Source organism: Crinia signifera, chromosome 9 (genome assembly GCF_055691185.1).
Source record: "Crinia signifera chromosome 9, ASM5569118v1, whole genome shotgun sequence".
In the NCBI taxonomy this organism is placed as follows: Eukaryota; Metazoa; Chordata; class Amphibia; order Anura; family Myobatrachidae; genus Crinia; species Crinia signifera.
Window position 1 is genome coordinate 41722766 of NC_139225.1, and position 12670 is coordinate 41735435.

A 12670-nucleotide genomic window follows, 5' to 3' on the forward strand; every position below is an offset into this window, starting at 1 on the left:
TGTCGACATAATGTTTGTGTCGACCTAATGCCATGCCGGTCTTCAGTGGTCGACCCAATGCATATCGACCCAAGGTGTGTCACCCTAACGACCGTATGTATATCTTCTAGACTTCGAGGTCAGAATGTGTGTGCAAACAAATTGTAACCATGGTGTCATTTTATCATTGAAACAGAGCAAATCAAAATTGTGCATTGCTCTCAAGAGATTATACTATGTAATCTTTCACAACCGGCAAAAGCGCAAGCAAGCAAGCACACATAGCAACCAGAGCAAGCACACATAGCGAGCAATCAGGCAGTGCAACCACTCGTAACAATCAGGCAGAACAAAAGAGCAAGCACACATAGAAAGCAATCAGACAGAGCAACAAGAGAAATCAGAGAAATCAGTGCAAGCAATCAGAGCAAGCAAGCATACATAGATAGCAACAAAAGCGAGCAATCAAACCAAGCGACCAAGCAAGAACACAAAGCAAGGATTTAGAATGACTAGAGAAAGCATGCACACAAAGCAAGCAATCAGACAGAGCAAGCAAGCGCACATAGACAGCAAAGAGCAAGCAAGAACACATAGCAAGGAATCAGAACGAATAGAGAAAGCAAGCACACAGACAGCAAACAGATAAAGCAACAAGAGCAAGCATGAACACATAGTAAGGAATACACGCTGCAATACCGGGCTGTGCGTTCTGTGCTTTGAGGTGCGCGCTCCCGTGGCACCTCATCGCACAGTACAAAAAGTATGTGCTTGCACATACTTTTTGTACTTAGTTATCATCACATTGCATCGCATTGCATGCACAACGCATGCACAGGCAATGCAATGTGATGTGATCCGTGATATTTAAGCCCACAATGCACGCCCGTATCGGGGCGTGTATGGGCAGCTTTAGAACTAGAATAAGCAAGCACACATAGACAGCAAATCAGACAGAGCTACATAATGCACATAATGAGCATTTAGACAGAACAGCCAAAGCGATCAGACATATTGACCAGAACAAGCAAGCAAGTACACATAGCAAGCAATTAGACAATGCCTCCTGCTACATTAGAATATGAGCAATGCTCACTGCATCGATCTCCATTTTTATAGGGTAAAACATAGAAGGTATTCCCCCAATGGGGCAAGCTAAAATATAGGGCCACATGTAGAATGAGGAGGGATTATGAAAGGTGTGGGTTATCAGCGAGATATGAAGCACATATGAGGTGGCAAAGTTTAGTCATGTAGAAAAAAATAGGAATTTAATACCTACCGGTAATTCCTTTTCACGTAGTCCTTATGGGATACTGGGAATGGTCTTAAGACATTGGGTATTAGAGGGTATCCGCAGGAGACAGGCACATCTATAACTTTGAAGCTGGGTGTACTGGCTCCTCCCCTCTGATTCCCCTCCCAGGAACCAGTTAATGGAAAAACTGTGCCCGAAGGAGAATGTACATATGAGAGGAATAACATATATGTCACCTATGTAAACATAAGTGTGAATAGTGTGGTGAGATTTATGCCAGCACACCCGCATTCATACAAAACAATAAACAACTATAATACCACCAACTGGGTGGATTTTCTTTAACAAGGTCACTGAACTAGACCCTTGAACCAGAAGACCATAAGGTGAACTTCTGAACTTAAACAGCAGAATAAGCTGCAGCCAGACCCCCGCACGGGGCGGGCGCCCAGTATCCCATAAGGACTACGTGAAAAGGAATTACCGGTAGGTATTAAATTCCTATTTTCACTAACGTCCTTGATGGGATACTGGGAATGGTCTTAAGACATTGGGGATGTCCCAAAGCTTCCAGAAAGGGAGGGTACGTGCGGAGACTGCTGCAGTACTGCCTGCCCAAACTGGGTATCTTCTTGGGCCAAGGCATCAAACTTGTAAAATTTTACAACGGTGTGTTGCCCCGACCATGTAGCAGCTCTACAGAGTTGCAGAGCTGACACACCCCGAGCAGCCGCCCAGGATGCGCCCACCGATCTGGTGGAATGAGCCTTTAAAACCGGCGGAGTCGGCATGCCTGCCGTCACATAGGCTTGTTGGATTGTAGTCCTAATCCATCTAGCAATGGACTGCTTAGACGCAGGGTGTCCCTTCTTTTGAGCGTCATACAGAATAAATAGACAATCTGTCTTCCTGATTCTTAACGTCCTCTGGACATACACACGCAAGACGCGCACCACATCCAGGGATACCGGAATATCCGGTGAACCAGATGCAGACGGGACCACAATTGGCTGATTTAGGTGAAAGGAAGAAATCACCTTGGGAAGAAAACGCGGGTTTGTTCTCAACTCCGCTCTATCTGAGTGGAAAATCAGATAAGGACTTTTACAGGAAAGGGCTCCCAATTCCGACACTCTCCTAGCCGAGGCTAGGGCCAAAAGGACCACTGCCTTCCAGGTGATATACCTCAACTCAATTGACTCCAATGGTTCAAACCAGGAGGATTGAAGGAAGTTTAGAACAACGTCCAAACTCCAAGGAGGTGTAGGAGGTACAAAAGGAGGCTGGATGTGAAGCACTCCCTGAAGGAAGGTCTGTACTTCCGGGATGACAGCCAATTTTCTTTGGAAGAATATGGACAGGGCCGAAATCTGTACTTTTAGTGAGCCCAGACGAAGACCCAAATCCAATCCCGCTTGTAAGAAGCACAACAACCTATTCAGGTTGAATTTTGCAGGGGGAACCTTCTGTTCCTCACACCAACCCACGTACTTTCTCCAGATCTTGTAGTAGTGCGTGTTTGTCACCGGCTTTCTGGCCTGAATCATCGTGGTGATAACTGATGAATGCAGACCCTTCTGAGCTAAGATTTTCCGCTCAGCCTCCACGCCGACAAACGTAGCCGCCCTAAATCTTGGAAGACGCAAGGGCCCTGTGTGAGAAGATCTCTCCTTAGAGGCAGAGGCCAAGGATCCTCGATCAGCAGGCTCTGTAGGTCCGAGAACCAAGCCCTTCTTGGCCAGTCCGGAGCCACAAGAATGGCTTCCACTCCCTGACTTCGAACCCTTTTTAGAACTCTTGTCAGCAGTGGTATGGGTGGAAACAGGTACACCAAGGGAAACACCCATGGAATTGTCAGGGCGTCTATTGCCACTGCGCTGGGATCCCTGGTCCTTGTGCAGTACATGGGGACTTTGTGGTTTAACCGGGATGCCATCAGATCTATCGATGGCTGGCCCCAACGGTCCACAATTGCTGCAAACACCTGTGAATTCAGGCTCCATTCCCCGGGGTGGAGGGCGTGACGACTCAGGAAGTCCGCCTCCCAATTGTCCACCCCCGGGATAAAGATGGCCGACAGAGCCACCACGTACGTTTCCGCCCAGGTCAGGATCTTGGAAGCTTCCTTCATGCAAGTCCTGCTTTTTGTGCCTCCCTGGCGATTTATGTAGGCCACAGTTGTGGCATTGTCGGACTGTATCTGGAGCGCCCGACCTTGGAGGAAATCCTGGGCTTGTAACACTGCATAGTATACAGCTCTCAGCTCCAGGATATTGATGTGGAGTCTCGCTTCCCACCGAGTCCACTGACCTTGAAAGGTTCTGTCCATGGTCACAGCCCCCCATCCCTGCAGACTCGCATCTGTCGTGAGTCGCACCCAATCCTGGATGCCAAATCTCCGACCTGCAAGCAGGTTCGACTCCTGAGTCCACCATAGAAGGGACTGCCGGGACTGATGCGACAGAGAAATCCTCTTGTACATCAGGAGATGAGAGCCCGACCATTTTGCCAACAGATCCAGTTGGAACACCCTGGTGTGAAAGCGTCCGAACTGAATGGCCTCGAATGTGGCCACCATCCTGCCCAATAGCTGGATGCATTGGTGAACCGACACCTGAGGCTTTGCCAAAATCACCATCACCAGGGATTGTATGGCTTCCATCTTCTCCCGAGGGAGGAAAATCCTTTTCAACTCTGTATCCAGGAACATTCCTAGAAAGAGGATACGACGCGACGGCGTCAGGGAGGACTTGGGGATATTTAGGATCCACCCATGCTCGGATAAAATCTGCCTGGTCTTTGCTATATCCTGCAGCAGGACCTGTTCCGACCTTGCTTTGATCAGCAAGTCGTCCAGGTAAGGGATAATGTTGACACCCGACCTCCTGAGCAGTACCATCATTTCCGCCATCACCTTCGTGAACACACGCGGCGCTGATGACAGGCCGAATGGCAGCGCTCTGAATTGAAAGTGCAGATCTTTCAGCGCAAACCTCAGGAAAGCCTGATGTGGACCCCAAATTGGTATGTGGAGGTAGGCGTCCTTTACATCCAGCGATGCTAAGAACTCTCCCTCCTCCAGGGTTGCTATTACTGCCCGGAGGGACTCCATCTTGAATTTGTAAACCCTTAAAAAAGGGTTTAGAGACTTTAAATTTAAAATGGGGCGCACCGAGCCGTCCGGCTTCGGCACGAGGAACAGATTGGAGTAGTAACCCCTTCCTTGTTCCTGCAATGGGACAGGTGTGATAACCCGTGACGTCAGCAGGCGTTGTATTGCCTGCTGCAGGTTCACTCGGTCTGCCTGTAGAGCCGGCAGACCTGATTTGAAGAACCTGTGAGGGGGAGGTTTTTCGAATTCCAGCCTGCAGCCGTTGGTAATAAGATCTCTCACCCAGGAATCCAGGTGAGAGACTGACCATACTTGGCTGAAAGCTGACAGGCGACCCCCCACCTCGCAAGTGACTCCAGGGTCGGAACCCGAGTCATGCTGCCGGCTTAGAGGCGGAGGCATTAGCGGCACGATCCTGAGATCCTGTGCTGGCGGGCTTCCTGAACCTGCCACGGCCCCCTCTGGTGGCCGAGCTGGAGCCTCTCGCCCTCTGCCTGGGCCTGGAAGGCCGAAAGGACTGAGAAGCCTGAAAGGACTGGGACGTATGGCCCTGAAAGGGACGTTTTGCGTGAGTGGAAGCCGTCGGCAGAAAAGTCGACTTGCCGGCTGTAGCCTTGGATATAAGGTCGTCAAGTTCGCTACCAAATAACTTTTCTCCCTTAAAAGGCAAACTTTCCACACTACGTTTAGACTCTGGATCAGCTACCCACTGTCTTAACCAGAGGGCCCTGCGGCCTGAAACCGCCATTGCGGAAGAGCGAGCATTTATAGCTCCAAGCTCCTTCTGCGTGTCACACAGGATCTTTGCAGTATCCTGGATATGGCGAAGTCTCTCTCCGACCTGCGCCATTGACATATCGGCCAGCATGCCTTCCTGGATTTGAGAAGCCCATGTATAAATGGACTTGGCCATCCAACAACTGGCGAGGACAGGTCTCTGAGACGCCCCACTCGCAGTGTACATGGACTTAAGGGTAGTATCCAGTTTTTTGTCTGTACTATCCTTGAGTGTTGCTGCCCCTGGGACGGGGAGAACCACCTTCTTGGACAGTCTGGACACTGATGCATCCACAACCGGAGGCTCTTCCCACACCGCTCTAGTGGCGGGATCAAAGGGAAAATTGGACTTAAACCTTTTAGACAGTTGGAAACGCTTTTCAGGTTGTTTCCAAGCCTCCTTAAACGTCTCATCAAGGTCAACTTGTTCAGGATAAACAATTTGCTGTTTCCTTTGGGACCCAAAGAACGGGTCACCTTCCTGCATGTCAGCTAAAGGAAGGTCTAACACTTCTCTTATTGCTGTAATAAGAGGTTCTGGGCCTCTAAGAGATGACTGTGAATCAGGGATCAGAGCCCCGTCGTCCACATTATCATCTGTGTCGTCACCAGCCTGTAGATCATCATCTGAATCAGGCAACATGGCGGTCGCAGCACGCTTCCGTGACTGGCCCGTGGTGGTGCTTATATTATCCACCCGTGCGGCTAAAACTGTTAAGTCCTGCTGCACCTGTTTGGTCTGCATTGTATTTGCAGCCAATTGTGTTGACACTGCCTGCAGCATGGTTTTAATGCCTGCCGCCCATTCAGGCTCCTGTGAGTCTGATTGAGGATTAATCTGGGATGAACCCCCTGTCCCACTCGTTTGAGTGGACATGCATTCCTCACAAGTAATTTGTGAGGTGGATTTAGGCACAAACTTGCTGCTGCAAATGAGACAGGTTAACTTCCTCACCATGTTGAAGGAATGAGTAACCTTTCTTCCACAAACACACCACAATCACAATGAAATAAATATGTATATATTCAGTGTGCAGTGTATAGTAGCTATATATGTGTGAGCTCTATCACTGGAAGTGTGTAGCTTAACAAGCACGTGGGGGAGCGCTCAGATTACACTGAGGAGACCAGCACACCCTGTACAACCTGAACTCCTATTTAGGAGTTGGTAACACGCATAAACACAGAACAGTGTGATCAATTAAGCGATCTTAGCGCTAAATACACTTGCTGTTTTCTGCAGATTTCCTCTGTCCAACACCTCACCGCTGAGGAGTGTATCTGGAGACAGTAATGGCGCCCAGGGAGAAGCAGGAAGTAGTGTATGCGCGCTCAGAGCTCTGGCCTCGCTCCGCTGAAGCCCCGCCCCCCTGTGATGGCGCAGGGGCTTCACTGATCTTTATACTGGCGCTGGCTGTCAGTTTTAATGGCGCCCTTACACTGAACAGCGTTTTATAGTGGGATCTGCCCTGGTAGCCCAGGGACTGTCACCCGCAGCCAGTTTGTGACAGGGGGTCTGCGCAGCCCCTGTGCAGGGTACCGCGTCTGCCGCCGCCGCCATCTTGCCGCACAATGAGCCGGGGTACCCCACTGTGGGGACCCCGGTTTCTACTCACCACAGACGTCTTCGGACTGTGTCAGGAGTGTGCGGCATGCTGGGGGTGAGTATCACTGCAGCGCAATGCCCGTGAGTACAAACACCCTCTCAGGACAGTGGTCCTGCAGCAGGGACAGCTCGGTACCTTAAGAGGCCTGCAGCTGAACCCTCCTCAACTGACTCCCACGAAGCAGGGATACTGTGAAGTCCAACACAGTAACCCCAAAATAATAAAAGAAAATAAACTGAAGACAAACTCTCTGGAGCTCCAGCAGTGTGCATCCTCTCCTGAGGGCACATTTTTCTAAACTGGTTCCTGGGAGGGGAATCAGAGGGGAGGAGCCAGTACACCCAGCTTCAAAGTTATAGATGTGCCTGTCTCCTGCGGATACCCTCTAATACCCAATGTCTTAAGACCATTCCCAGTATCCCATCAAGGACGTTAGTGAAAATAAACTGGGTCTTCCCTTAGTAAACATCGCTGCTTAACATCGAACTTGCTGATATCTCAGGACACTTAGAGTCACATTTATTCAGGTCAGATTTAGCACATACCAAAATGATGACAAGATATAACTTGCAGTGAATCATACAAGTGATTGCGGATGAGTCTATGGGCTACTGCACACTTGCACATAAGACATCTGCCACTTACTGTTCACATCACAAACTGATAAAGCAATATTCGGCTTCTAACAAAACACCACAATGAATTCCTACTTTTTTTCTCATGTACATCTGTATGCACTCTATCTATAAAGATTACATGCACACGCTACGCCCCATCATGGCCTGATTTACCTCCCACTTTATAGTATGTCTACTGCGAAGTTGGGGGAAATGAAACATTGGATTTAAACTATGAGAAATTAGGCCAAAATCCGCACACAGCCAACCGGGCTTTCCAACACTGAACTTTTATTCATTGCAGACTCAAAGTTACAACAGATGCAGCCACAGATGTAATATATAGTTACACGCTGCAGGAATCCTATGCAGATGTGTTACATATTGGTTAGAACTTGTGGCGTCATAGCATTTCCAGTTACACCACAGAGAAGTTTAGTCTGTGGCCTGGCACGTTACAGTGTATAAACTTGTGCCAGGGACCCTTTTACCAAGATGGGATGCTGCCCATTACAACCAATCAGATTCTAATTGATATTTATTTAGCACCTTCTAGAAGATAGAAGAAAATCCCCATATGGGATGCGTCTGGGGTGTGGGGTAACATCCCAATATAGGATGAGTCTGGGCGTCCGTAGTGTGGGGTAACATCCCAATATAGGATGCGTCTGGGAGTCTGTAGTGTGGGGTAACATCCCCATATAGGAATCGTCTCTGGGCGTCCGTAGTGTGGGGTAATATCCCCATATAGGATGCGTCTCTGGGCGTCTGTAGTGTGGGGTAATATCCCCATATAGGAATGCGTCTCTGGGAGTCTGTAGTGTGGGGTAATATCCCCATATAGGATGTGTCTCTGGGAGTCTGTAGTGTGGGGTAACATCCCCATATAGGATGTGTCTCTGGGCGTCTGTAGTGTGGGGTAATATCCCCATATAGGATGTGTCTCTGGGAGTCTGTAGTGTGGGGTAACATCCCCATATAGGATGCGTCTCTGGGAGTCTGTAGTGTGGGGTAATATCCCCATATAGGATGTGTCTCTGGGAGTCTGTAGTGTGGGGTAACATCCCCATATAGGATGTGTCTCTGGGCATCTGTAGTGTTGGGTAATATCCCCATATAGGATGTGTCTCTGGGAGTCTGTAGTGTGGGGTAATATCCCCATATAGGATGAGTCTCTGGGCATCTGTAGTGTGGGGTAACATCCCCATATAGGATGCGTCTCTGGGCGTCTGTAGTGTGGGGTAATATCCCTATATAAGATGCGTCTCTGTGCGTCTGTAGCATGGGTAGGGTAGAGATTAGTCCTCCACATGCACCACAACAAAGACTATCATTGGATAAGGAAAAGAGCTTAGGGAATCGTATGTGAAAATAGAAGCGTGAGAGGGAAAATGTCACATATCCCTACTTACTCTCCCCCAAGCCCTGATCAACCATAAGGCAGCAGGGGGAGGCCTAATTCAATCCATGATGTCAGTGACCGCAGAGCTTACTTAAAGCAGCTGGTTATCAGTGCCACACTGCTTATTAGCTGTCCAGCTGTATTAAGGACAATGGAAAAGACATGCAATACTCAAAGTAACCACAAGATGAATGCCCCAACGTGACTGTGAACTTATAAGATCTTAACCCTGTGCGCAGTCAGAGCCATCTTTGTCGGCTGAGGATCTGCATGGGATAATCTTTACAGTCTTCCTCACATTCCCCAAAAGCCAAAGTCTCTTTAATGGTTCATACACAATGGGTATTATTGCCCAGCATGTATAAGGAGCGTGGATGTGAAAAATTTCCACCCATCCCATCGATTTTCAAGATGCGGTAAAACAGCCCAGCCATACACACTAACAAATTTTGTCTTGAAAATAGACAAAAACACCAAAAGTAAGCTACTTTCAGCTCGAAATTGCCTAGTGCATATGGGCCTATACACTCCGCAAATGTCTTTAGATGTGTAAATGTTGTGTGTGTGTTTGTGTGTGTCTCCCTGCTCTCCCATTTTCATTGATTTTGGTTGATAGATCTACATTGTGTAGAAAGACAGTCAATAGGTCTAGCACAAAATGTTGAAATGAAAAAAAGGTAGACAAATGAAAATGTCGACATGAGTTTTTCGTGATTTTTTTATTTTATTTTTAGAAACGGATTGTTCTTATTTCACCATCCATGTAAGCATAGAGGTGGGCAAAGTGAGCCATGCGAGGGTACGCGTTACACTAAGTGGTGGTCCATGTTGGTTGTCTATACCTTTTTCATTTTGACCCTGTCGACGTTTCCCATGTTTGTACCACACACTGCCAGCTGTGTGTGGTATAGCCATTGTTAATAGTGGCGTCCAGGCAACTATTAGTGTCAGTATTACAAGATGACATAGTGAAAGTCTGTGCACATTTTTTTCTCCTAGACTAGAGATGGGTATACCAGCGCGGCAGCAGTAGCAGTACAGACTGCCGAGATGGCACAGAAACTAGTCGACTCTACTGAAGAAGCGGTCAGACTTGGAGGCAGGTCCCAGGGCATCACATAGGGAAGCGTACTATACACAAGGGCCTGGCGCACTGCACTGTGTCAGGTCCTTATACAGTACAACACTAACACACACAGCCAGGCATGCACATAGAATCTATATATAGTTTCTATACACAATGAAATGAAATTCCCGGGGGTAATAGATCCATATGCATGCCCGGCTGTGTCTCGGCAGCGCGACCGTACATTACCCCCAGTAATTTCGTTTATACCCTATTTGGGGTAATTTACCCCTGTTCTCTGATCACTGTTATAGTAGGACAAACTGGAGGGCACAAAGTGACTTAGGAGGACCAGGCAAACCTCAACCATATACAAATGTACTTCATGTATAGTGCCAAAGCTAAGGTGTGCCACTCAATATGTTTGACATATAATCAGTACTCCGCCACTGATAATACTGCAGTCTGTTCAGAGGTATCTTCGCCACCTACAGGTATTTAACACTGCTGAAACCACCCATGTATTGTAGTGTCTGCTAAATTGACTGGTAATTGCAAGATGAACTTAAGTTACGAGGAGCATCTACTGGTACTTACCCTTGGCCCTCTCTTGCCAGGTGGTCCAGGAAGTCCTGGAGGACCAGGTGGTCCCTAAAATGAAAATCAATTAAAAAGAAACAGGTCAGTGCAAAGGAAAACATCATCATGTGCAACTACAATTGGGCAAATGCATACAATGACATCATAATAATATGGTTAGCAGTTTACCAGTTTATACAGTGACTGACAAGAGATGCCAAATTGGGGTAAATTTACTAAGATGGGAGTTCTATTGAAGATAGGATTTTGCCCATAGCAACCAATCAGATTCTATGTATTATCTTCTAGAAGGTGCTAAATAAATAAGAAGTACAGTCTGATTGGTTGCTATGGGCAATGTAGAATGTAAGCTCTCACGAGCAGGGACCTCTTACCTCATGTGCTTATCCTTTCTTACTTCAGCAGCCTTCGACTGCACCAAAGCATGCTGTTTGCTGCCACCTTGATACTTATGTTGCGGCAATCGGCTGATGTTCCTATGATCATTTACCCTGTATTTGTCCTGTATTGTCTTCAACTGTAAGTTACTGTTTTCCAGTTTGATTATGTGTACTCTGTAACTGGGCGCTGCGAAACCCTTGTGGCGCCATATAAATAAAGGATAATAATAATGGTACTTGTGTACTAGCACGGCGCCCACGATATTTGGTCGCACAACATATAATCGCATCGCATGGCATACACCCGATGCACTGCGATGCGATAAAAAAATTGTATAAGCACCCTAATGGGGGCTTACAATGTTAAATGCACCCCCACGCCACCCCCACTATGAACGTGAACCCGAAGCGTGACAAGCGTAGCGAGTCCGCGAAGGGCGGCGGTACGCATCCTCCGACCTTTTCATACCCCCACTATCCACGTCGGTGTAAAGTTGATTTTATATAGTGTGGCGAGCGCAGCCAGCCACCAAGCCTGAAGCGCGTCGAGCCCCACGAGGGGACGCGTATTACTTTACATGTATTCCGCGTGCGCTCGCCATGCTAGGGGTAGTGTGGGGGTGCATTTAACATTGTAAGCACCCATTAGGCTGCTTATACAATTTAAAATCGCATCGCATCGCATTGTGTGGCATTGTATGCCATATACAATGGTATACAATTTTAAATTGTATACCATCGGGTGCCAATCGTGTCGCATTGCAAACCTTATGGTCTGCGATGCGATGCGATGGGCGCCGTGCTAGTACACAAGTACCTTTATAATAATAAAATATGGGCAACAACCCATCTTTAATACAACTCCCATCTTAGTAAATTTACCATATTGTGTTTTGCTGCTTTTTTTTTTTTTTCATCAAGATTCTCCTCTAACTGAAATATCCATTTTTATCAATACAGGTAAAAAAACAAAACAAATACAATAGTCTGTTGCTTGTCTATTGGGGGTAATTCAGACCTTATCGCACAGCTGCATGTACACACGGCCAGCGTTCAGTTAAGCCGCTGACCAGCTAGAGTGAAATCCCGCTTTGCAAACCAATGTGTACAGCTACACATCCAATCACAGCCCAGCAAACATTTCCAAAATCCATTGTAACAGGCGCACCATCAAATTATTGTTACACTGGGCAACAGTCGTCGCAGGCTCAGAGTAGCCAGAGATTTACATGGTGGATGTGATGGAAAAAGGCCTATCCGGCCTGTAGAGGATGTCACACACTCCCAATGTGGTTATCAGCACGGCTGCATTTTTTCTTAGCACTTCCAATAAGCATCCGGTTACCACCCCCAGACACCGGCTTCCTGTCAATCTCCTTGCGAACAGCCAGGGATCAGAAACAGTAGCAGGCTTTCATCGCAGAACGGACTTGCGCATGAATACTGCAACCCGTACGCATGTGCAGTCTATCGTTAATCGTCCGCTGTGCGAACTCACAGCCGTGCGATCAGGTCTGAACTACCCCCATAGTACATTGCATTAGCACTAGGGTTGAAGCAGAAGCATCATAAAGAAGTATGTTGTCTCCTAGGTATCAAATTCTCTTGAAGCCTGTAGCAGGAAACTGCATGCTATCAAAGCAATTTGTCGGTAGCAATGATCAATTCTGTTACATCTTACACAAACACAAATTTCACTTTTCAGGTGTAATAATTCGAGAAAAGGAAACTCCAAAAAATAAAATATCTACGCAACATTTATCCAATGTTTGCGGTTTCTAATAAAATGTACAGTGGCTGTGTATATTTTCAGTGTAATATACATAAGGTGTCTTGGAGAAATGAGGAGAAAAAAACAAACAGATAAAATGT

The 12670-nt window shown here is 47.3% G+C and overlaps 1 protein-coding gene across 1 annotated transcript in view; it reads right to left on the minus strand.

The window, feature by feature from the left end:
• The window catches only part of COL27A1 (collagen type XXVII alpha 1 chain), a 321471-nt gene that overhangs the window by 262873 nt on the left and 45928 nt on the right, over positions 1 to 12670 (minus strand). The window contains exon 4 of the mRNA XM_083158983.1: positions 10416 to 10469. Within this exon, the coding sequence (XP_083015109.1) occupies positions 10416 to 10469 (54 nt within the window). The remainder of the gene's footprint in view (positions 1 to 10415; positions 10470 to 12670) is intronic.